This window comes from Schistocerca gregaria, chromosome 3 (assembly GCF_023897955.1).
Source record: "Schistocerca gregaria isolate iqSchGreg1 chromosome 3, iqSchGreg1.2, whole genome shotgun sequence".
NCBI lineage: Eukaryota > Metazoa > Arthropoda > Insecta > Orthoptera > Acrididae > Schistocerca > Schistocerca gregaria.
Genome location: NC_064922.1, coordinates 551,761,140 through 551,787,286, shown reverse-complemented (window position 1 = coordinate 551,787,286; position 26,147 = coordinate 551,761,140). Strand labels below are relative to the sequence as shown.

Below are 26,147 nucleotides of genomic sequence, written 5' to 3'. Positions count from 1 at the left end.
AAAAAGGGAAAATTTAATAATATCAAAATCTCATAATACTAATATGGTATTGAAAAGTACTGAGTGAAATACAAACTATGAATGGAGATAACCATTTACTGTATAACTGTGAAGTTGACCAGTCCATGGGTGCAGATGTAAGGTAGAATCACTGGTAAACTTTGTGTTCATATCCTTCCAAATGACTAATAAACAAGAAACACAGACATAGCGATACAACTGCTACATTGATTTAGTTGGTTACATTGTTTGAAGACTTAGCTATGATTTCTGTATAGTATACTTTTCCCTGAATAAAATTCAGTTACTGTATGTTTGGCCTCCATATTGGATGCATGCAAGAACTGGCATATTTTGCATTTACAATAGCACTACTCATTTTGAGTGTGGTTACGTTTTGGATCACTTATTGTACATCAGTGTTTTGGTTGAGTTGGATTGCCACAGGCATATCAGAAGATGAAATTGTATAATTTTGAAATCAGTCATGTAAATTAAACACCATCAATAAAATATTCGAATGGATTATCCCATAACAGTATATTAATGAAATATAGCTGAAACACCTAAAATTTCAACCTTGAAGATGGATGATGCCAAAAGATATTTCTACCCACCTTATTTGACTGTTACCTTGTTACCTTTACTCCTTCCATTATTTATGTCTAATAACAGAAAAGAGGTGGCAATTAATGTATAACTTTCATGATTTATTTTGTGTTCACCTCTATGGACAGATTTAATGCTTAGAGAATATTCCTCCTCCTGTGTCAGGTATTATTAGGCATCTACAAGAAATAAGATATATCCTGCAATCCTCTAGTATTTCAGTTTTTGCAATGAAATAATTGTTTTTGTAACTTTTAATGCCTTTGTAAGTAATAGGGATAACAGTTTATTTGTATTATTGTGGTATTGGAAGATTTTTCTTTTCAGTTAACGTGTTAATTTCATGGTGCCTATGTGTTGTAGTAGACTCACCTTGTGATTCTCCTTTCGCAAATAATACAGGCTTTGTATTTTGGGGAGTGTGAGTTATTTTTTTTAAATTCAAAATCTAGGGCATTTGGTGTCAATTTATTATCGCAGCAGTCCTCTTGAAAACTAATTTATCACTTTCATAGACCTCTTTGTAGAACTGTAATGTAAAGATTAACCACTCCCAGCTTTGCTTTTTCATTTTCAATACGATAATTTGTTTATAAATTGTTACTCTTGTATTAAAGGATCCAAACCGCTTGTACTATGAGCCTTGGGAACTGAGAATGTTTGAAAAAATAGAATGTGAATGGCCATTGTTCTTCTGTTATTTGATACTTGACTACTGCTTTCAAGGAAATAAAGAAGCTGTCACAGAATATGCAGAAGCATTGGAAGAGGTAAGTGAAAAGTCTAAATGATTTACTAAAAATGTGAAATAGCGACTTTCTCATGACATGTTTCCACTTTGGCACTTTGCAGCTACATTGTAGACTTTCTTGATATCCTCATCAGCCTTTCTGTTTATCACTTCATTCTGGAAGATTTATACCATCCATTATCACAGTTGGTTACTGAAGAATGTTGTTCATTTGCTGTTCATTTCTCTCTGTCATTGGTGAATATTAATGTGCATCTACATCCATATTATATAAACAACTGTAAAGTACTTGGCAGAGGGTGCTTCCACATGTGTCCTTCGTTAGGGTTTCTTCCCATTCCATTTACATATAAAGCAGACGGAGAATGGCTGGTTAAATGTTCCTGTGAATGCTGTAATTCATCTAAACTTGCCTCTGTGATTGATATGGCAATGATACACAGAGGGCTTTACTGGGTTCCTAGATTCCTTATTCAGTATTGGTCCTTGTAACCTTGTAAGTTTTCGCGGGATTTCAAATGTCTATCTTCAAGTGTCTGCCAGGTCAAGTTTTTTAGAATTTGTGTAATTCTGTCTCTTGAATAAAACAAATCTGTGACAATTCGTGCTCCCTCTTCATTATACATTCAGTGCACCCTGTTAGTCCCATTTGGTATTAGTGCATGCATCTGAGCAACATTCTGAGGCAAAGCACGTGAGTGGTTTGTATGCAATCTCCTTTGCTCAATGAGTGGGTTTTCCCTGGACTCTTCCAATGAATCAAAGTCAGCCACCTGCTTTACCTCTGATTGAGCTTTTATGATGATTTCATTTTATATCCCCCACAAATTGTCATATGCAGATATTTCTACGAGTTGACAGACTCAAATTGCGATTCATTGATATTCAGATGCACTTCATTATAGTACACTGCACCATCTGCGAAAAATGTGAGATCTGGAATGTTTGAATCAGTATTAGACTGAGAATCCCCTCTGAATACAAAAACATGTTTTTTTTTAAAATTTTATATAAAGAATCATTGTGGCACATGATTTCTCCCTTCCTATAGTTGACCCACCAATTCGCCGGCACTTAACAAGCTTCAGCCAATCTGGTGAGTCATTCTGCACCTCCAGGGCACCCCCGGCCAACCGCATTTAGATTCCTCCCCTACTCCTGTTTGGTAAGTAGGGACGCTTCTGAATTTTACATTAACAAACTCCAAGATTGGTATCGGTAATATTCAGCTGAAAGTTAAATGTCAGTGACACTCATATTATGGTCAGCAACAACAGTGTTTTATGTCATTTGGCCCTGCCCTCCGTCCTTCTGTGAATGGGGAGTGCTGTAGTAGTACTCTAACCCGTGTAAACCCAATGACATTGCAGTTCTCAGGAGCAAGTATAAAACTTGCTGCCGCTGCTAAGACGTGCCTGTTTGTTGCCATCTTCTACAATGACACCTTATGACAGCATCTAGATGGTGACTGGAGTTACCAGTTATAAGATATATGAGACTGAAAAATTCCAAAGTAAGCTGTTCTGAGATATTTGTTACTCACTAGATCAAACAGTTTCCAGATGAGATAGGACACTCTTGATAACTTTTTGCAGACCTGGTTGATTGGGGGTTGGCAGTTAAGTTTGGAATCAATGTGTATTCCAAGCAGTTTTATGGATTTAGAACCTAACCTCGTTAGCCAGTCCTAACTGCAGAGGCTGAGTTTTCTCTCGCTCCTGTGATTTCAGGACAGGGAATGATTAGCAGTGCTACAAGGTGCCCACCACCATGCCCTGTATGGTGACTTGTCGATTGTGTATGTAGCTGCAGACGTTGTTATTAATGTTGTCTGCCAAGTCATTAATGTACAGCATAAACAGCAAGGTTCCCAACACACATATCTGGGGCACACCTGAAGCTACTTCTACAATTATTGTCAGTGACAAGATTATGTGCTGTGCCTGCTCTGCTGAGAAACGTTCAGTCCAATTACAAAATTTGTTCAATGCCTTGTTTGATCATACATTTATTAATAATCGTTGGTTTGGTACTGAGTTAATGTTTCTTTTTTGTTTTGTTTTTAATATCAATAAATGCTACATGCACCTGGTTAGCATGATCCAAAGCTTTCAGAACATCATGTGTGAAAAGCACAGGTTTTGTGTGATCGCTGTTTTCAGAATCCACAGTAGTCGGTGTGGGGGCTGTCATTCCTTTCGAGATATCTCATTACTTTTGAGGTAAGGTTGTATATATAAGAGTCTACAATGGATGGATGTCAGTGATATTGGATGGTAGTTGTCTGGACTTTTTGGTTACTTTTTTTGTAAGTGGGTGTAACCTGTGCCTTCTTCTACGAACTGGGTATAGTTTATTGTCTGAGGAACTGTGCTATATTACGATTAAGAGAGAGGCTAACTGAGCTGCAAATTACATATGTCAATTCAACCAATTTGAGAAAATGTTCCAGCTGATAGTCTCAGATTTGGCAGAAATTTAGCACACCAATGCTACCAAGTGTGGAACACTCATGTACAAAATTTTAAGTTCCCCTGCCAATTAGTTCCAGAATTATGGCTTGTGAAAGAAGGTGGCGTGACCCAGAAATTGCAATCCACATCTGGCAATCTATCTTCAGATCTTAATAACTTTGGAACTATTCCATGCAGTCCAGTGAAATTTTTACAACCCAGTAACATCCATTTAGAGAACGCACTCCATGAATCAAAACACCAACAACATATTTCTGACAGAAAATAAAAGATTTCAAAATGTGATTTAAAAAATGTAATACGTTGAAAGATATATAGTGTAGGTGCCCTCTATGCCAAATATAATTCACTCGAAAAGGGTATACATTTTTTTGTGGTAACCTTAATGGGGCCTAAACACACACAGAACTCATCGTGCCCATATCAGTCACAAAAACTGAGTTACATGCACACTTAAACACAAAAATTTGAAAAATTGCCTGAAAAAGATGGATTTTTGAAGTGTGGTAGCACAAAAGGTACAAATGATATCCAAGCCAAATTTCAAATACTGCATAAGTTGACTATAATATAATATGTGGCAAAATTTCAACTTGTTATTGCAAGTGATTTGTGTACAATAAAAGTTGACATAGATGTATTTGGATATGTTTGTTTAAAATGCTTTAGCAAGTAATAGTGATGATGCAGACAGCTTGTTTCAGATAAAGCTGCAGCAATTGTTGGGAACCATTAGGCAACAGAAAGTTGAACAATGGTAGTTTTCAGGGACAGAATGAGTCATTGTTAGGCAGGAACAACAAAGGAAACAAGCAACAATTACAGGTTACTCATGTTTTTAAGTTTCTAGTTCAGACTGGTCAGTACTGTTGTGGAAAGTCAGTATGGAGGCAGAAGAGTGTACTAGTGGTGCTTTTGTTCAAAGAAATTTGGTAGAGCGCAAGCATCTGAATGCCGTAAAACAACATATGGAACAAAATGTGGCATTCGCTTTGTACTGTATGATCTGGATGAATCGGACTAAGATTTGTTGCTATGGAGATCTGTGGTTCACCCTGTGGGCACAAGAAGTACAGTTCCAGGAAACTTTAGTGTTTGTTACCATCATATGAAAGTGTTTCTGGATAAGTGTTATTTCCTACAAAGAAGTTGTTTTGATCCATTTCGGATTCATAAGAAGACAGTGAAGTGTAGCCTCAGAGAAATTGATATAAAATCAGTATTGAAAGTGAATCAGTGCATGGGACTTAACATGAAAACAGGACAAAAGTTATGTTTCAGGTGTGTTACACTGCTAAAAAATGAAGAATATTCTGATAATTTACATGACAGTAACAAAGAGTATCAGCCACCAATAACCACAGCAGATGAGTAATTAAATACTTCAGTGACTGCTCTTTGTTTGTCTCCCATGAAGACACACAAAGTTGGGAAAAGAGACAGGCCCAGCTGTGGTAGAAGAAAACTACAAGAAGCTCAAATGGAATTAAAACACAAAATAGCTGACTCACTAGTGGTGGAAGAGGAAGAACTATCTGCTCCAAAGGAACAGAAATCATGCCAGAAATGCTCTGATTTGGGCAAAATTGTGCATGATTTGAAAGAAAAATGTGGCATATCCACATGCCAGAAAAAGTAGCTATTCTTACCCTTGCACCTTCCAGCTGGTCTATTGATTACAATGCAAAGGAAGTCAATGTTTCTACATATATGGTAAAGCAAGCTAGGAAAATAAAAGCAACCCAAGGAGTGCTTCCACAACTTCAGCAGGCTCAGGGTAAGCAATTGAGTTCCGAAAAAAAGGTGCTAGTGTCGGAGTTTTATGAAAATAATGACTACAGCCGAATAATGCCTGGAAAAAAAGACTATGTAACGGTGATAATGGGAAATGTACATGTACAGATGCAAAAAAGACTGTTGCTATGCAACATATCAGACCTATATGTAGAATTCAAGGAAAAGTATCCCAATACCAAAGTAGGTTTATCATCTTTTTTCAATCTTTGGCCAAAATGGGTTGTGCCTGTAAGTGCAAGGGGCACACACAATGTTTGTGTATGTGAGACCCATCAAAATGCTAAGCTGATGTTCGCTGCTATAAAGGATTCTGGTCTGGATTACAAAGGTGCAATGAAGCTGCTAGTGTGTGACATCAGTTCCTACCAGTGCATGATACACAGGTGTGAAAAGTGTCCTGGTAAGGCAAATCTTGCACAATACATGAATAACAAACTGTATGGTGAACTCCTTGTTTCTTATAAACAACGGACACACATGGATCGCCCAAGTCTTGAAACAAAGCAACGTACAGTGGAAGATTTTGTTGAAATGTCAAAAAATGTACAAACTGACCCCACACAGCTTCACAGCAACAGCACAATCGGCTTATCTCCAGTTTTGTAAGGATAATTTAAAACAAGATAAAATTATAGTAATACTAGAGTTTCCTGAAAATTATGTATTTATAGTTCAAGATGCCACCCAAGGATGTCATCAGGACAACAGTCAAGCAACTCTCCAACCATTTGCGATTTACTATAGAGGTGAATCAGGTGATGTGTCTGTCATGAACCTGTATGTTTTTAGTGACTGTTTAATTCATGATGCCATTGCAGTTCATGCCCACATTCACACTGTCATGGCATATGTGAAAAACAAGCTGCCTCGCATACATTTTCCGAAATACTTAAGTGATAGGGCAGCTAGTCAGTACAAAAACTGTAAAAATCTCAAAAATTTATGCATGCATTACCATGATTTTCAGATTCATGCAGAATGGAATTTTTTCGGAACAAGTCATGGTAAAAATGTATGTGACGGTATTGGTGCTACCATTAAGCGCATGGCATCACAAGCTACTCTGCAGCACCCTACAGAAGGTCACATTCTCACACCTCCTCAATTATTTTCCTGGGTACAGAAAAATATCTCTGGCACACAATCATCCTATGTTTCAAAAAATGAGGTGAAATCAGTTGAAGAGTTGCTAAAAAGCAGACTAGAACATGTTAAAACTGTTGCAGGTACAAGGAGCCATCATCACTTCTCTCCAGCAGACTCTGACAATGTGCAGATGAGCAGACTGTCCGGTTATAACTATAGGTTAATGCACAACATTTGTCTTCACAGTGTGTCTGACTCAGGATTCAGAAGTAAAAGCAGCAACATAGAACCAGGTTGCTATGTTATTGCTGTTTATGCTGAAAAATGGTACTTAGGATGTGTTGCAGAGTGATGTGAAGCAGAAGGTGATGTATTTGTGAACTTCATGGCACCAGCAGGACCAGCAAGATCATTTCATTGGCTACATTTGGCAGACAGGTGCTGGATTCCTTTTGAACATATTCTTAAGACAGTTCCAGTTCCTACCACAGTGTCAGGAAGATAGTACAATTTGATGGGTTCGAATAGACTGGTTTTTAGCAGTTAAGGTGCAGTAATCATTAATGATAGGTTGTGTTAATCTGTCTGTCTGTTGTTGCTTAGTGATTAAACAGTTGTGGGAGAGGCTAAGAAGAGGCAGAACAGTTTACGATATGTTTTTACAAAATCGTGTTGTGGAACAGTGGCCACATCACCAAATACATGTGTCAACTTCCATTGTACACAAGTGTCTTGCAATAACATGCTGAAATTTTGAGATATATATCATTATGGTCTACTTATGCACCGTGTGAAATTTGGCTTGGATACCACTTGTCCCTTTTGTGCTACCACACTTCGAAAATCCATCTTATTCAGGCAATTTTTCTTTTTAAGTGTGCATGTAACTCAGTTTTTGTGATTGATATGGGCACGATGAGTTCTATGTGTGTTAAGGCCCCATTAAGCTTACCACAAAAAAATTTATACCCTTTTCGAGTGAATTATATTTGGCATAGAGGGCATCTACACTATGTATCTTTTAACATATTACATTTTTTTAATCACATTTTGAAATCTTTTATTTTCTGTCAGAAATATGTTGTTGGTGTTTTGATTCATGGAGAGTGTTCTCTAAATGGATGTTACTGGGTTGTAAAAATTTCACTGGACTTTGTGGAATAGTTCCAAAGTTATTAAGACCTGAAGTTGGGTCTGAAGATAGTTTGCCAAATGTGGGTTGCAATTTACGGATCACACCACTTTCTTTCAGAAGTCATAATTCTGGAACTAATTGGCAGGGGAACTTAAATAATTGTACATGAGTGTTCTACACATGGTAGAATTAGTGTACTGAATTTCAGTCAAATTTGAGACAATGAGCTGGAGCCCCTGGTTGAACTGACATGGAATGACCCATATATCAACTGACAGGTTATACCACTGTGCTCTGGGCCCTTGTTGGTTTTAGCAATTCCTGCTGTTTCTAAATGCCACTGGTACTAACTAACATTTATATTACTCATCTTTACAATAGTTCAAAAATTAAACTGGGGCAGTACTCCCGATTCTTCGTTTGTAATGGAGTATTTGAAGATGGAGTTCAACATTTCTGATTTTTCTTATTACCCTCATTTTTGGCTCCTGTGTCATCCTTGAGTGTCTGACCACTACCTTTGGTACCAGTGACTGCCTTTACAGTTGGCCAGGATTTCTTCTGCAAGATTCCGCTGTGTTAGTCATTTAAGACTCACACAAGGTTCATTTGACAGCCAAAAATGTTAAATTCAGATTCTCTGTATCTGTGTTTATCATTTAAGGATTGTTGATGTAATATGTTTCTGTCACTTTCCTGTTCATTGTGCTGTTAACACGGGTCATTCTAAAAAATGGCATGTTTATAGTGTGGCTTGTGTAATTTTAAAGTTTGAGTTAAGTTATTACATTGCCAAGAAGAAATATTGACATTAATGAGCATCACCTCTGTTATTGAGCTGTTTTGGGTTAGTTTTAATCATTTGTAACTGTTATTTTTATCAATTGGCTGTACATTAATAGTAAATTAACATTAAGGAGATAGTAAAGTGTAACCTCAAAAGAAGCAGCTCAACATCTAATTTTGTGAATATTTCTCACCTTCGTGGAAACTGACTTTCCCAGAGGTGAGAATTTAGTAATGTAGTGTTGATTAGGGATTAAATGATAAAATAAGCTCTCGTATTTATCAAATTAGAAAAGCCATGTCCCTATATAAGTGAGAAATTTATCTTTTAGCTAGACCTTGACATTTTTAAAGATGGTTTTCAAAATGTTAAAAGGTTAGCCTCATGCAACAAAAAGATCCCATTTTATTTACTTTTTAGAAAGTAGTGATGGAATTATGTAGCTCATATATGCTTGCTGAATGAATTTATATTAATGTTTCATATAATAGCCTAATGTGTGATAGTTTTTAAAGCTATTCACTGCACGCACAGTCTTCCTTTGGGCTACGGCCTGAGATTTTTAAGGCAATTTGTGTGTACTCCCTTAAAAAGAGTGTGTGTCATGGAGAACAATGTGAAATCGCGTCAGTTTTAAATCTGCCAAACATCAATAACAAAGTACAGTACTACTTTGATGAGTTGAAAAATGGTTATATTGTGGCCTGATGTACCATTTGTATCTTGATATATTCATATTGTAATAGTACAGACAATAAAGCTACATCTACATGGTTACTCTGCAATTCACACTTAAGTGCCTGGCAGAGGGTTCATCGAACCATTTTCATACTACTTCTCTACCATTCCACTCTTGAATGGCGCATGGGAAAAAGGAACACCTAAATCTTTCCATTCGATGATTCATTTTATAATTCAGTGACGATTATTAACCTCTAACTTATCCAATATTCAGATATTTTAGGCAGTTATCACCTCCATTACTGCCAAGCTTCTTTACTATGCTGAATAAATTTCCTAGGTTTTTTTAATATAATTTTTTTGGAACCAGTCATTGAGTACTGATTTACTTGATTGAGCTAACATAAAAATATATAAAACTTAATTATTTTCAAATATTTTAAAAAATAAAACCTTTTACAAAGTGTGCATGATTTTGTAGAATGACTCATGTATCAGTTTTCAATTAACAAGTAACTGTTCAACATACGTCACTAATATGCAGACTGCATCAAACTTGAGAGAGTTTGGACAGTCTTCGAACATACTGCAGCAGTACTGGTCACAAAACCGTCTTTATGAACACATGATATTGTTGTAAAAGACAGTAACTTCCAATGTTCAAAGTTTAGCTGCATGTTTCGCTTCTAAATATGTCGATCTAGAGTGAGTAGGGCAAACAAATTCATGCTTTTTACCATATATCTTCTCAGTCTGTGCATTTCTTGATATATGTTCTCTTGTATATCCTTGTATCTATATGGAGCTGTGTAAGTTGATTGACACTGATATTTATATAGGAAAGTTTAGTATATCCTGGTACATATTATTTTTTAGCAACAAAATTTCTATCCAGATATTTTCTCTGTGCAGATATTGATTCGTACAGAGGATGGTCTACGACTGGTGCCAGAACTCTATGCAGTGCCTGGTGACAAAGTGTCTGGAGAGTATCAAGAACCAGGAAGTCAGAAACGCATCGCTGTTGGTCGTTGTCCTTTTATGTGGGCACAGTCTTTATACATTCTGGGCAAGCTTCTGCAAGAGGTACCATTACTAAAGTTTCTTCTTTTGTTACTTTGACCATTTGATTAAAACTGCACTTCAAAAATCTGCCTAATAGATTATCTTGTGCTGTAAATTATTGTTATGAATATATTAAATGGGGAAAGAAGCAGGCTGCAAATTAAATATGATGTAATTGATTTTTTTCCATGATTTTGTATCACTTTTTAACCTAGTTTATGAGATCAATATTGTCAGGCTGTAACGACAATTGAATTCTAATCCAAAGGCGAGGTTTTCAATGAAGTACAACACTTAGTATTGAAAGCACATTTATTACAAACACCACCATACAGACAGAACAGAAATGACCTTCTGGATAGAGTGTGCCACTATTTATGCAAACTTAAAACATTCCAGATTTTGGAAATATTATAAACATAAGAAATTTTGAGAATCTTACAGAATTAATAGGTACTAAATAGCAAATAATTTCTGGTGATCAGGTATGAACTGACAACCCACAACATGTCAGCCTACAATGCTAACCTTTACACCACATTTTATGTAGCACAGCTTGCAACAATATGACTTCGTACAAATGGTTCTTGTTAAAGCAAAAATAGAAGAGGTACTTTAAATGAAAATTTAAGGAACAATTGATAAATCTGTATGTCTGCAAGAGTTCATCTGTTAATAATTTTGTGCGACAGACGTACAGACAGACTGGCTGGCCAATACTTATCTTCAACAGCCAAAATTCTTAGCACTGTTAATAGACACATACCGAAATAGAAACAAACCATCCTAGCTTTTGGAACTACCAGTCCCTTCCTCAGTGAGGACTGAGGTGTAGGTTGGGGAGGGCAGGTTACTCAGATGCCAGTAGGAGATGTATCCAGATTCTGTGAGAATGTATGGGACAAAGATGAAGCGGGAAATGTCAAAGATAATCTCATTGTCTTTTGAAGTTTCCCCTCATGAAATGACTATTCCATGAGATTTCAGGATTTGAGTTAAATGATGTCCACTTCTTGCCATTATATTATTTCTGTCAGCCAGGTAGCCATTTTGAGGCTTATTATAAAAGGACAAATTTTAACAATAATCTTCACAATTAATGGTCATTTAGCAAGTGCATGAGATACATTAAGTAAGAAATATTAATTCAAGTAATAGTTAATTATGTCTGTTTCAGGATTCTGTATTTAGTCCACAGCTTTGACAATGTTCTCATGACTCATGTTTTAGAGTTTAGATGATGAGATACATTGCAAACCATAATTATCACTCTGAGGTTTTTAATTACTGTATTTCTTCATTTGAAGATGCGATAACAGTATCACAAACTGGTCATGTATAATCTTGGACTAATGGATCATCAGCAGCTAATGCAGTGTCTGGAATTTTTTTTGGAAGATAGTAACAAATTTACAAAGAAATTTTTTAACTTCTGAAGAGTATTTTATTATGTTGCTGATGTTAATGGTGAATCTTTTTTATTGATTTCTTGTCTCATTTGCATTGTACAGGGTTTCCTGGCAGTTGGAGAGCTTGATCCATTAAATCGCAGATTGTGCTCTGAAAAGAAACCTGATGTTGTTGTGCAGGTTGTTATTTTAGCTGAAAGTGATGACATCAGGGAAAAATTAGCACAGCATGATATTACTGTCCAAACAATAGCTGAAGTTGCTCCCATAGAAGTTCAACCTGCACGTGTTCTGAGTCACTTATATACATACCTTGGTGAGTGTAGATAAATTAGTTACTACTTCAAAACTGAAGCAAAAAGTCAGCAGCAAGCATGCATTGTCAAACATAAAACTTTTCCTAGAACATCTCACGTTGGTGCATCATACTCTCACAAGGCATATTTGTAAACTAAAGGCAGCCATCTTTACCTACCAAAGATAAGCACTATACTGTAATGTAGCACAGCCCCAAATGATAATACTATCATAAAATCTGTAAATTTTGTATTTCAAGGCCTAGAAAATTAAAAAAAACCTATAAAACACCATTGTTTCATTGTGTGCATCCACTTCGAATACCAACAGAAAATTTTATATCTAATGCCTCTAATGAGAATAAGTTTCTGGCTGCTCCTCAAGGGAAACATCACTGAAGTGGGTCCATAAATGCCCCTTGAACACTTAAGTCTTCACATTTAACACACTGGTGCACTCCTGTGTTAAAGTACAAAAAATCTCAACTTCCTCTATATTTAATAGCAACCACCTTTTGTCCTCAAAGTTCAGTACTCTCATGTTGTCTATGATGTTATCCAGTTAATGCTGCTCATTGTTGAGTGCTTTGCCACCTCTGGTGAGCTATTCTGTTTATTAGCATGCACTTTAAACTTTAATTTAAAATTTCTGCCCTTTTCGCAATCCCAACAGTTTCTTTCATAAATACTCATGCTGCAGCAGCACAGTTACGTCTGTCAATTACCTGCACCTACCTGTGAACGCATTGCATCAGATCGCTGGTAGGAAAGCCAAGCAGAAACCTACTGTACTGCAACTCGCACCATGCTGCATACAACTTAACTATTCTAAGAATCAGGAAAAGATCTTGATTTTGAATGAAAGGTGGAAATACTGCCAAAACTTCAGTATATTCTGAACCTTGAGATATACACATTCACTGCCAAGCCCGTGCTAATCTTAACATAGTCATGTACAAACCCTTTCATTCATGTTAGCAAGTTTATGATAGTGTATTTCCCGAAATCTAAACAGCTTTGAAGCACTGATTGTTCTTAAATGAAAATGATCGCCATATGATTAAGTTTAATGATGTCTAATGCACTCAGGTTTTTAGTCAACGGTCTACGCAGTATTCCAAGCTTTTCTCATACACAAAATTACTTAAAAAATCCATACTTTCTAAAAAAGTCACTGGAGTAAATATGCCTTCACTTTAAAACACTTTTGAAACATATAGCACAATTAAAACCTGCAAATTATAACTTCCTATGGAACTCATCCTACACACGACCATACCATTGAAAGGCTGAGCTGACTCCCTTAGACTGCTGTAAGCATTCTATACCTCCAAGAGAAAAGATGTGTGAAGAATACTTCACTCTAATTGGTCAGTTTTCTTTAAGGCCAATAGAAAAACAATAATCTCCCGCGTTAGCCTGCACTTTTCCTGACTAACCAATCAACAGATAACACACTTTCAAACTGAACTTCTTCCTGAAATAAATATTTAACATTCTGATATTTTGTTTTACTTTACGTTATTAACTATTTTCATTTGCACTGGAATTAGCTTTCCTTTTACCATCAACTTACTTAACATGTTATGATACAAAATTTCCTGTCATCTGCATTCACACTGTTTTAAAACTTTATCACACTAGTTCATACAGCATTCTTTAGTAGAACAAGGCTCTACATATTTACTTTAGACCACATTCAATCATCATTCACACTACTAAAAGCACATAAAAAACTGTACAAACATAAATAAACAAAAAAACTTCAAGAAGTAAAGATAACAGTTCACAAAACTTTCTGTTGATCTTTTTCTTGAATATGTCTGTGCGCTACTGGACTCTGGTGGTCAAAATTCTTAACTACATTGTAGTTCTTTCTGTTTAGTCCAGTCCGCTACTGTCCTCTAGTAGATGAAAATTAGAACTACGTACTCAACTGAACCCACTTCAGACCATCTGTCTCTGTGCACGCACGAGTCATTCTCCAAATACACAGGCTCACACCTTCCACATCCAGCTGTCCCCTGTACCAATCTGATGCTGCAGCCTCTGCTCCAGTTTGTCATCGATCTGACTGCAATTTTAATCCCTTTGTTGTTAAATAATCTCCGTAGTTCATATGAGATAATTCCCCAACATGGCGTGATTGTTTCTGTGAATTTTTCTGTATCCAGTTTAGCAATGTGTTCTTTGAGAAGCAGGCACAAACTTATTCTAATTAGCAGCATTAGGTCTAATATTTTATTTTGGTATTCAGTATGGATGAACACATCACACACACACACACACACACACACACACACACACACACACATATCCATCCGCACATACACAGACACAAGCAGACATGAATGGACACAGGCAGACAGTGTTTGTTGGTAATGAGGATCACCCTGTGGCTAAACATGCCTTGATGCACGGCCAGCACATCTTGGCACAGTGTTACACCGTCCGAGTTATCTGGATACTTCCCACCAACACCAACCTATCCGAACTCCGGAGATGGGAACTCGCCCTTCAGTATATCCTCTCTTCTCGATATCCGCCAGGCCTCAACCTCCGCTAATTTCAAGTTGCCGCCGCTCATACCTCACCTGTCTTTCAACAACTTCTTTGCCTCTGTACTTCCGCCTCGACTGACATCTCTGCCCTTACTCTTTGCCTTTAAATATGTCTGCTTGTGTCTGTGTATGTGCGGATGGATGTGTGTGTGTGTGTGTGTGTGTGTGTGTGTGTGTGTGTGTGTGTGTGTGTGCGAGTGTACACCTGTCCTTCTTTTTTTCCCCTAAGGGAAGTCTTTCCGCTCCCGGGATTGGAATGACTCCTTACCCTCTCCCTTAAAACCCACATCCTTTCGTCTTTCCCTCTCCTTCCTGAAGAAGCAACCATCGGTTGCGAAAGCTAGTAATTCTGTGTGTGTGTTTGTGTGTTTTGCTCATGTGCCTGTCTGCCGGCGCTTTCCTGCTTGGTAAGTCTTGGAATCTTTGTTTTTAATATATAAAATAAAAAGAAACTTCCACATGGGAAAAATATAATAAAAACAAAGATTCCAAGACTTACCAAGCTGGAAACCGCCGGCAGACAGGCACATGAACAAAACACACAAACACACACACAGAATTACTAGCTTTCGCAACCGATGGTTGCTTCTTCAGGAAGGAGAGGGAAAGACGAAAGGATGTGGGTTTTAAGGGAGAGGGTAAGGAGTCATTCCAATCCCGGGAGCGGAAAGACTTCCCTTAGGGGGAAAAAAGGACAGGTGTACACTCGCGCACACACACACACACACACACACACACATATCCATCCGCACATACACAGACACAAGCAGACATATTTAAAGGCAAAGAGTAAGGGCAGAGATGTCAGTCGAGGCGAAAGTACAGAGGCAAAGATGTTGTTGAAAGACAGGTGAGGTATGAGCGGTGGCAACTTGAAATTAGCGGAGGTTGAGGCCTGGCGGATATCGAGAAGAGAGGATATACTGAAGGGCGAGTTCCCATCTCCGGAGTTCGGATAGGTTGGTGTTGGTGGGAAGTATCCAGATAACTCGGACGGTGTAACACTGTGCCAAGATGTGCTGGCCGTGCATCAAGGCATGTTTAGCCCCAGGGTGATCCTCATTACCAACAAACACTGTCTGCCTGTGTCCATTCATGCGAATGGACAGTTTGTTGCTGGTCATTCCCACATAGAAAGCGTCACAGTGCAGGCAGGTCAGTTGGTAAATCACGTGGGTGCTTTCACATGTGGTTCTCCCTTTGATCGTGTACACCTTCCGGGTTACAGGACTGGAGTAGGTAGTGGTGGGAGGGTGCATAGGACAGGTTTTACACCGGGGGCGGTTGCAAGGGTAGGAGCCAGAGGGTAGGGAAGGTGGTTCGGGGATTTCATAGGGATGAACCAAGAGGTTACGAAGGTTAGGTGGACGGCGGAAAGACACTCTTGGTGGAGTGGGGAGGATTTCATGAAGTTTCGGGGCAGGATTTTAGGAAGTCGTATCCCTGCTGGAGAGCCACATTCAAGGTCTGATCCAGTCCCGGGAAGTATTCTGTCACAAGTGGGGCACTTTTGGGGTTCTTCTGTGAGAGGTTCTGGGTTTGAGGGGATGAGGAAGTGGCTCTGGTTATCTGCTTCTGTACCAGGTTGGGACCAATCCCGGGAGCGGAAAGACTTCCCTTAGGGGAAAAAAAGGACAGGTGTACACTCGCACACACACACACACACACACACACACACACACACACACACACACACACATATCCAGCCACACATACACAGACACAAGCAGACATATTTAAAGGCCTTTAAATATGTCTGCTTGTGTCTGTGTATGTGCGGATGGATATGTGTGTGTGTGTGTGTGTGTGTGTGTGCGAGTGTACTGACGAAGCAACTGCCAGTTGCGAAAGCTCGTAATTCTGTGTGTGTGTTTGTGTGTTTTGTTCATGTGCCTGTCTGCCGGCGCTTTCCCGCTTGGTAAGTCTTGGAATCTTTGTTTTTAATATATTTTTCCCATGTGGAAGTTTCTTTCTGTTTATATATATATATATATATATATATATATATATATATATATATATATATATCTATAAATAAAACAGAAAGAAACTTCCACATGGGAAAAATATATTAAAAATAAAGATTCCAAGACTTACCAAGCGGGAAAGCGCCGGCAGACAGGCACATGAACAAAACACACAGACACACACACAGAATTACAAGCTTTCGCAACTGGCAGTTGCTTCGTCAGGAAGGAAGGAAGGAAGGAAGGAGAGGGAAAAATGAAAGGGTGTGGGTTTTAAGGGAGAGGGTAAGGAGTCATTCCAATCCCGGGAGCGGAAAGACTTCCCTTAGGGGAAAAAAAGGACAGGTGTACACTCGCACACACACACACACACACATATCCATCCGCACATACACAGACACAAGCAGACATATTTAAAGGCAAAGAGTTAAGGGCAGAGATGTCAGTCGAGGCGGAAGTACAGAGGCAAAGAAGTTGTTGAAAGACAGGTGAGGTATGAGCGGCGGCAACTTGAAATTAGCGGAGGTTGAGGCCTGGCGGATATCGAGAAGAGAGGATATACTGAAGGGCGAGTTCCCATCTCCGGAGTTCGGATAGGTTGGTGTTGGTGGGAAGTATCCAGATAACTCGGACGGTGTAACACTGTGCCAAGATGTGCTGGCCGTGCATCAAGGCATGTTTAGCCACAGGGTGATCCTCATTACCAACAAACACTGTCTGCCTGTGTCCATTCATGCGAATGGACAGTTTGTTGCTGGTCATTCCCACATAGAAAGCATCACAGTGCAGGCAGGTCAGTTGGTAAATCACGTGGGTGCTTTCACATGTGGCTCTCCCTTTGATTGTGTACACCTTCCGGGTTACAGGACTGGAGTAGGTGGTGGTGGGAGGGTGCATAGGACAGGTTTTACACCGGGGGCGGTTGCAAGGGTAGGAGCCAGAGGGTAGGGGAGGTGGTTTGGGGATTTCATAGGGATGAACCAAGAGGTTACGAAGGTTAGGTGGACGGCGGAAAGACACTCTTGGTGGAGTGGGGAGGATTTCATGAAGGATGGATCTCATTTCGGGGCAGGATTTTAGGAAGTCGTATCCCTGCTGGAGAGCCACATTCAAGGTCTGATCCAGTCCTGGGAAGTATTGTGTTACAAGTGGGGCACTTTTGGGGTTCTTCTGTGAGAGGTTCTGGGTTTGAGGGGATGAGGAAGTGGCTCTGGTTATCTGCTTCTGTACCAGGTTGGGAGGGTAGTTGCGGGATGCGAAAGCTGTTTTCAGGTTGTTGGTGTAATGGTCGAGGGATTCAGGACTGGAGCAGATTCGTTTGCCACGAAGGCCTAGGCTGTAGGGAAGGGACCGTTTGATATGGAATGGGTGGCAGCTGTCATAATGGAGGTACTGTTGCTTGTTGGTGGGTTTGATGTGGACGGATGTGTGCAGCTGGCCATTGGACAGATGGAGGTCAACATCTAGGAAAGTGGCATGGGATTTGGAGTAGGACCAGGTGAATCTGATGGAACCAAAGGAGTTGAGGTTGGAGAGGAAATTCTGGAGTTGTTCTTCACTGTGAGTCCAGATCATGAAGATGTCATCAATAAATCTGTACCAAACTTTGGGTTGGCAGGCTTGGGTAACCAAGAAGGCTTCCTCTAAGCGACCCATAAATAGGTTGGCATACGAGGGGGCCATCCTGGTACCCATGGCTGTTCCCTTTAATTGTTGGTATGTCTGGCCTTCAAAAGTGAAGAAGTTGTGGGTCAGGATGAAGCTGGCTAAGGTGACGAGGAAAGAGGTTTTAGGTAGGGTGGCAGGTGATCGGCGTGAAAGGAAGTGCTCCATTGCAGCGAGGCCCTGGACGTGCGGGATATTTGTGTATAGGGAAGTGGCATCAATGGTTACCAGGATGGTTTCTGGGGGTAACAGACTGGGTACGGATTCCAGGCGTTCGAGAAAGTGGTTGGTGTCTTTGATGAAGGATGGGAGACTGCATGTAATGGGTTGAAGGTGTTGATCTACGTAGGCAGAGATGCGTTCTGTGGGGGCTTGGTAACCAGCTACAATGGGGCGGCCAGGATGTTTGGGTTTGTGAATTTTAGGAAGTAGGTAGAAGGTAGGAGTGCGAGGTGACGGTGGGGTGAGGAGTTTGATGGAGTCAGGTGAAAGGTTTTGTAGGGGGCCTAAGGTTCTGAGGATTCCTTGAAGCTCCGCCTGGACATCAGGAATGGGATTACTTCGGCAAACTTTGTATGTAGAGTTGTCTGAAAGCTGACGCAGTCCCTCAGCCACATACTCCCGACGATCAAGTACCACAGTCGTGGAACCCTTGTCAGCCGGAAGAATGATGATGGATCGGTCAGCTTTCAGATCACGGATAGCCTGGGATTCGGCTGTGGTGATGTTGGGAGTAGGATTAAGGTTTTTCAAGAAAGATTGAGAGGCAAGGCTGGAAGTGAGAAATTCCTGGAAGGTTTCTTTCTGTTTTTTATATATATATATATATATATATATATATATATATATATATATATATATATATATATATATATATATATATATAAACAGAAAGAAACTTCCACATGGGAAAAATATATTAAAAACAAAGATTCCAAGACTTACCAAGCGGGAAAGCGCCGGCAGACAGGCACATGAACAAAACACACAAACACACACACAGAATACGAACTTTCGCAACTGGCAGTTGCTTCGTCAGGAAGGAAGGAAGGAGAGGGAAAAATGAAAGGGTGTGGGTTTTAAGGGAGAGGGTAAGGAGTCATTCCAATCCCGGGAGCGGAAAGACTTCCCTTAGGGGAAAAAAAGGACAGGTGTACACTCGCACACACACACACACACATATCCATCCGCACATACACAGACACAAGCAGACATATTTAAAGGCAAAGATTATATAGCATTAAACAATTTTATGATTGTTTGGGGGATGCAGCAGCTACCTTTAGTTAACACTAAACCTTGTGAGAGTATGATACACCAACATGAGGTGTTCTAGGAAAAGTTTCTTGTGTTTGACAATGCACATTTGCTGACACCTTTTGATTTTTGATGGTGCCTAATAGCATAGAAGCAATATAAATATTTACATGGTCATCAGTATGTGTAGATTACAATGTTTTAATTTGTTTCCTTGTTTTATAGTACTTGATAATGGGATAACTTCGCCTCAAAATATGTTGTGATAAATATTTCACAACTGGTGCATAAGTAATGCTTCATGAAACAGTTGTGTGATGGCTTCACCACAGGAAACTGTTCAGCAATCTAGAATCAGCAGATGAATTTGCAGATATATACAATCCTCAAAAGTTTACAGATCAGTGTACCAAAGCTGGGACAGCAGTGAATGTAGTAGATGCAGACTACATTACACTCATGACATGTTGAATTAGATATACCTACCTTGTAGTATATTGCATCCTCTTCTGCCTTGATGTGGGAACACACCGTGGCGTAAGGTAATGAAGGTGATGGGAAGTCCTAGTGATCCAGGATTGCTCAACTTCTGTCCAGAATTTCTGGTGTTTGATTGGAGCTGGATTAGGGCATCCATTTGTTCCATTTTTCGCATAACAGTCCTGTATATTTCCAAGATGTTATAAAAGTTCTTTTGGGGATGCTCAAATTCCTGCATTTTTGTGATTCTGTTTGGCTAAAGTATTTTATAGTAGCAGATGTTTGATTAGTAATTTTTGCACATTGTGCTGGTATGTACCAACATGTACCTGCGCCCACCGTTCAGATAACCTTTCTTCATAGTTGGGTCAGATGGTTTTGTTTTTACTTTAATACTAACCTTCATGGGCAATGACATGTACCATAAAGAGGTCCTTGGTTGGGGCATTGGCTCCTTTACCATGAAGCAAGATGTTCATTCTGGATGATGTTGCTGTTTGCAGGCATTTCTCATATCATTTATTGGAAATGATTTTTTGCACTGTTGCCTCTGTATCTATTGTTAAAATTTGCCGTGTTCATTCCATGCATTACCTCAGAAATTAGATGTTCTCATATCTAGGACACCTTTCATCTGGCTTCAATCTAATGTACTGTATATCTAACCCATACTGTCCTTCGTTGTCATCTCACCAGCCAGTTCAAAGTCTGCTGTCATTGCACTCACATAACACCTCAATAAATTTCACTTTCTCTCCAATACTACAGCTACTCAATTGCACATGACTGTGAATTTGTTTCACTTTAAACTGAAGATACCTGTTTTGGATTATATCAGTAAACTACCCTAAGTTGTAGCAGAGAATGTGACAATTTTGACTTGTTCTATGAATTTTTGTCATGTAAGTGCTTGTATTGAAAGTGATAACCTTTTTCAAAGTTACTTATTGTTTTGTTAATAAGCAAAAGTAATGTAAATCCCATGACAATGACAAATAATATGTGTACAAGTTTACTACATTTACATTCATACTCCACAAGCCACCTGACGGTGTGTGGCAGAGGGTACCTTGAGTACCTCTATCGGTCCTCCCTTCTATTCAAGTCTCATATTGTTCATGGAAAGAAAGATTGTCGGTATGCCTCTATGTGGGCTCTAATCTCTCTGATTTTATCCTCATGGTCTCTTCGCGAGATATACATAGGAGGGAGTAATATACTGCTTGACTCCCCGGTGAAGGTATGTTCTTGAAGCTTCAACAAAAGCCCGTACCAAGCTACTGAGTCTCTCTCTTGCAGAGACCTCCACTGGAGTTTATCTATCATCTCCGTAATGCTTTTGCGATTACTAAATGATCCTGTAATGAAGCGTGCTGCTCTCCGTTGGATCTTCTCCATTGCTTCTATCAACCCTATCTGGTACAGATCCCACGCTGGTGAACAGTATTCAAGCAGTGGGCGTACAAGTGTACTGTAACCTACTTCCTTTGTTTTCAGACTGCATTTCCTTAGGATTCTTCCAATGAATCTCAGTCTGGCATCTGCTTTACCGACAATTAATTTTATATGGTCATACCATTTTAAATCACTCCTAATGCCTACTCCCAGATAATTTATGGAATTAACTGCTTCTAGTTGCTGACCTGCTATATTGTAGCTAAATGATAAAAGATCTTTCTTTCTATGTATTCGCAGCACATTACACTTGTCTACATTGAGATTCAATTGCCATTCCCTGCACCATGTGTCAATTCATTGTAGATCCTCCTGCATTTCAGTACAATTTTCCATTATTACAACTTGCCAGTTAAGATTGGAGAGCGTACAAAGTGAAATGGACTACACTTTTCAACAATTGATGTCAAAGCAGACGGCATAGTTTGTATTTATACACTCTTAGTTTATGATGGGAGAGATGAAATAGAAACAATACACATAGTTACTTGTTACTGTTCTATTTGTCACCAGTGTCATTTTCTTCTTAGTATTTGTAAGGAATCTACTGCTGTATTATGCTGACACTTTTCAAGTGGCGTCACTAAACTATCTAAACATACTGGATAATTAATTGCTTATGTCTATTAAAGAATTTCAATTTATTTTTTAAAATCTGCTCTGATCTTTGCACAGTGCAATAAAATAATCTGTTACTTTAGTATGTGTATGCAGGAGTCCTCTAAAAAGAGATGCTGCATTATTACAACATATTTTGTGCAAGGGGTAATTCTCCATGTATGATACAGCGTAATCTTTCCAGGTCGAAACAAGAAATTGGGCCTTACAGGCCGTAAATCTCATGATGTTGGTATTTTGAGTACAAGCAAGTTGTACTCACTTCATGATCGTATCTTTGCATTCACACCACAGGTAACATTGCTATATTTACACAAAAATATTTTTTCTTGTTGCTTTAATCCCATCTGTAATACTAATATTAATTACATGGTGGAGATCACAAATAGTTTATGGTGCACTGCTGTTTGTTTTGCTTAATATATTATGTTGAAATGTAAATGCCTACAAAAGTCTTGAGCACAAATATATCCGCTTGTTTTCTTTGACAATACCTGATACATACTGAAATTGTCTGTCTGTGTTGTAACATAATTTAAAATTGTCCAGCAGCAAAGCTAAGGGAAGACAAATGTGTTGAAATGTAGCAGTTATAGCAGTAAGGATAGCAAACCATGTGAATTCATGTGCCAATATAGAGCTAACATATTAAACGTGAAAATAAAGGTGCCTGCTAAATGTGGGCAAATGTGGAACTTATGGATTCTATCACAGCATTTGAACACAGGAGTTTAATATACAGTGCTATGAACTGGTACAAACACATGAAATCAGCAGTAGTTGTGCAATGGAAGACATATTTGTTGGAATAATACTGGGAAAGTGTGCTGCATGTGTAAATGAAACCACATACAAGATGCTAATGCAGCTTACTCTAGAGTACTGCCCAAGTGTTTGTAATCCCTATAGAGTAGGCATTACAGCAGACAGTAACAGAATCCACACACACTGCTAGGATCATTACAGGTTCTTATAGCGTGCACAGAAGTGTAACGGAGGTACTCAGGACACCTAACTAAGAACAACTTAGTTCTCCCAATACACTGTTGGGTGAACTTACAGAACCGGTATGTGACACAGAATGTGAAACTATTCTTCTTCATCAATCCTGTATCTCACCTAAGTACCATGAGACTAAGATGATAGAGTAGGCTTTGTATTGAGGCATGCAGGCCGTCCTCTTTTTTTCCCCTGCGAGTACATTTTTGTTGAATGGAACATAATAGGGAGAAGCTCATACTGGTAGAAAGTACACTTTGCCAAACACTGTAAACTGACTTACAGAGCATTTATGTAGCTGTAAATGTATGGTTTAGCAGGAGGGAAGAGTATACCACAGCTAATTATAAAGTAAAAGGGGAGACAGTAATGCTCACTGCATCCATAGAATTTGATAAGCCATACATGCCTCTTTGGCTTTATGAAATTGTGAGCACAGATCTAGGCCTGCTTCAGTGGTGGCGATAAGGCTCAGCAGAGAATGTTGAGTGTCACAAGAAGAGATGATCTTGACGTAACCATCCACATTACAAGGATGGTACAAACCTAAAAAAAAACTTCACTCTTAGAGTTTCCTGTTGTACCAATGAGATGGACAGCTGTTGAGGCGGAGCAATCTCTAGCCTGTAGCAGCATCTTGACTGGGCAAGGTGGACCCTCCGTTGTCGATCCCTGCATCCATATCTCAGTGGCTCGAGTAACATCTGTGGTGTGCCGGTGTGGCCAGTTTCTCATACGGCTGGTGCAGTATGTGGATCTGGAGTGAGGCATACTACAAAAGGTAGTGGTAACTGTTGGTTTTCTGTGGGGTGAGGATGGAGGGGGATCAATAGCAACACTTGATCCGACCTCGAGCCGGGCTGAGAGCAAGGTGTGCAACCTCCATCTCCTCTGCAGCCTCTGTGGTGGACACTGGAGACAACGTCATGACCACATCTGGGCTCTGGAGTGGCAGCCACTCCACTGAGGCACCGTCTGGGGATGTCCCCGACTGGTAACTCAATCTGAAGCAAATTGTTGGTCTGCCCCAGGGTGAGGAAGCTGGCATAGAGGCTGGACTCGCCCCCAGTGGCTGTGCTGATCTGGAACATTTGATGGTGGAATTAGAGGAGGGAGGAGGATTTGGTGGAGTGGTGTTGAGGATGAGCTCTTCTTCCACAAAATGATATAAAAACAGGATGTGGTAGTGGGATTGGGGAGAAAAAGATGGGGGGGGGGGGGGGGGAGGGGGGTGTCAAGGGGCATTGTGTAACCACAGCTGCTCCTGGCATCAACTGATGATCTCGTTGGCCAAACACTTTGTCCCACACTGATGTGCCGGACCAACGGAACTTTTGAGAGTATGTCCGAATAAACCTCTCAGCCTCTCCATTTAAGTGGGGATGAAAAGGAGGTGAACAGATGTGCTTCATTTCATTTTTAATGCAAAATTTCTCAAAGACCTCCACTAATGTTTGCAGCACACCGTCGATGGCGAAAATCTTCAGCAACACAATCACTATATATTCTGCTGTTGTTGTATGGCAGTTAACAATATGTGGGAACCTGGAAAAGGTATCAATTATGATGATCCACATGGTATTCAGGAACAGGCCTGCAAAATCAAGATTCATTCATTTGCAAGGTTTGGTTGATGCTGGCCAAGGCAAAAAAAAACTTGTTGGGGGGCCACCTGCTCTTCTTCACATCTGTTACTTTGATGGGCAAATTTCTCTATTTCTTGGTGGATGCCCATCCGATAAGCATGGCATTGAGTAAACAGCTTGGTCCTGGAAGTGCCCCAATGCCCCTCATACAGCGACTGTAGGATCTATTGTCATAAGGCTTGTGGAATCACTGCATGTGTTGCAGTGTGGTTTTTGATTAAAAAGGATGACATCATTAACTAATGCAAATGGTGTTGCAACCCATAGTAATGTCAAAGAGGAGAGACTGTTGCTGGCCAACTACTCTGGCCACCCACTCACGATGAAGGTGCAAACTTGTTTGAGAGTGGCATTTGCCTCTGTAGCGGTGGTGATGCAGACTGATCCCATAATGGGAAAATTGTCCACAGCTTGTTGAGCCTTGTTGTCTTGGCAGAAACAAAGAATTTCTTCTTGATGGAGCTTGTAAACTGGCACCAAGGGGAGGCAGGAAAGAGAATCCACATTTGCATCCTGGGATGTGCCTCTGAAATTGATTACATAGATTTTTATTGAGGAACAATGCCCGGCACTGGGATAATACGGTCTCGGACATGAGATGTTGGGTTGAAAAATGTGATCAATGACTTATAGTTCATTACCAGGTGCAACTTGGGACCATAAAGAAAGAGATGAAATTTCTTCAAAGTGAATATGATTTGAATACTAACTAAACATGGTGCTACACCTATACTATAGTATAGCTATACCTGTACTATAGTACAGCTGATTCAGCCTGATGTTTCTAATGATTTAGCTTGAAAGAGAGTGGACTATGATGTCCATCTGAGGCAACCATCCAGTCCCCCAACAAGACCCCTCAACCAAAAAGTTTTTCATCTACTCTGAGTCTCTTAGTGCTTTACAAACTTTGTAGCAAATGTATGCAACAGAGAAAATGTCCCAGTTAATACAAGACAAACTACTTCTTTGTCAACAACAGGGGAAATAGATGTCATTCTGCTAGGTACTAGAACATGTAGAAATTAAGTGAAATGAACTATCATGGAAACCTGGAGGGAACTCGGTATAAGTACAACTCTGTATTCCATTTTGCTTCAGGCAGGCGTCTCACTGTTGAGTCAAAAAGCAAAGCATCTGCGAGAAGAAGAGAGGCAAGGCATAAGGGGCAATAAGATGCGGTCAGTGTAGCCAAGTATTTGGCTGTGGCTTACTTCATACGAGTCACTCTGATGGAATGAAATCACTCTGACCTGACTCCCAATAGGATTGTGTCCATTAACATAATGTTTGGCTTCCTGGTCTGGTGAGAGGAGACAGCCACTCCTTCCCCTCAGTCTGCAGTGTCTGTGATTTGCTACTCATCCTGTGCCACATGTTAGATGATACTCAGTGCCCCATCACAGTTA

The 26,147-nt window shown here is 39.7% G+C and overlaps 1 protein-coding gene across 3 annotated transcripts in view; it reads left to right on the top strand.

Annotated features, from left to right (window-relative positions):
- LOC126355058 (probable phosphorylase b kinase regulatory subunit alpha) overlaps window positions 1-26,147 on the top strand; it is a 215,166-nt gene that overhangs the window by 74,305 nt on the left and 114,714 nt on the right. For all 3 annotated transcript variants that reach the window (XM_050005224.1, XM_050005223.1, XM_050005225.1), the window contains exons 7-10: window positions 1,227-1,379; window positions 10,233-10,406; window positions 11,897-12,110; window positions 22,278-22,387. In XM_050005224.1, the coding sequence (XP_049861181.1) occupies window positions 1,227-1,379; window positions 10,233-10,406; window positions 11,897-12,110; window positions 22,278-22,387 (651 nt within the window). The remainder of the gene's footprint in view (window positions 1-1,226; window positions 1,380-10,232; window positions 10,407-11,896; window positions 12,111-22,277; window positions 22,388-26,147) is intronic.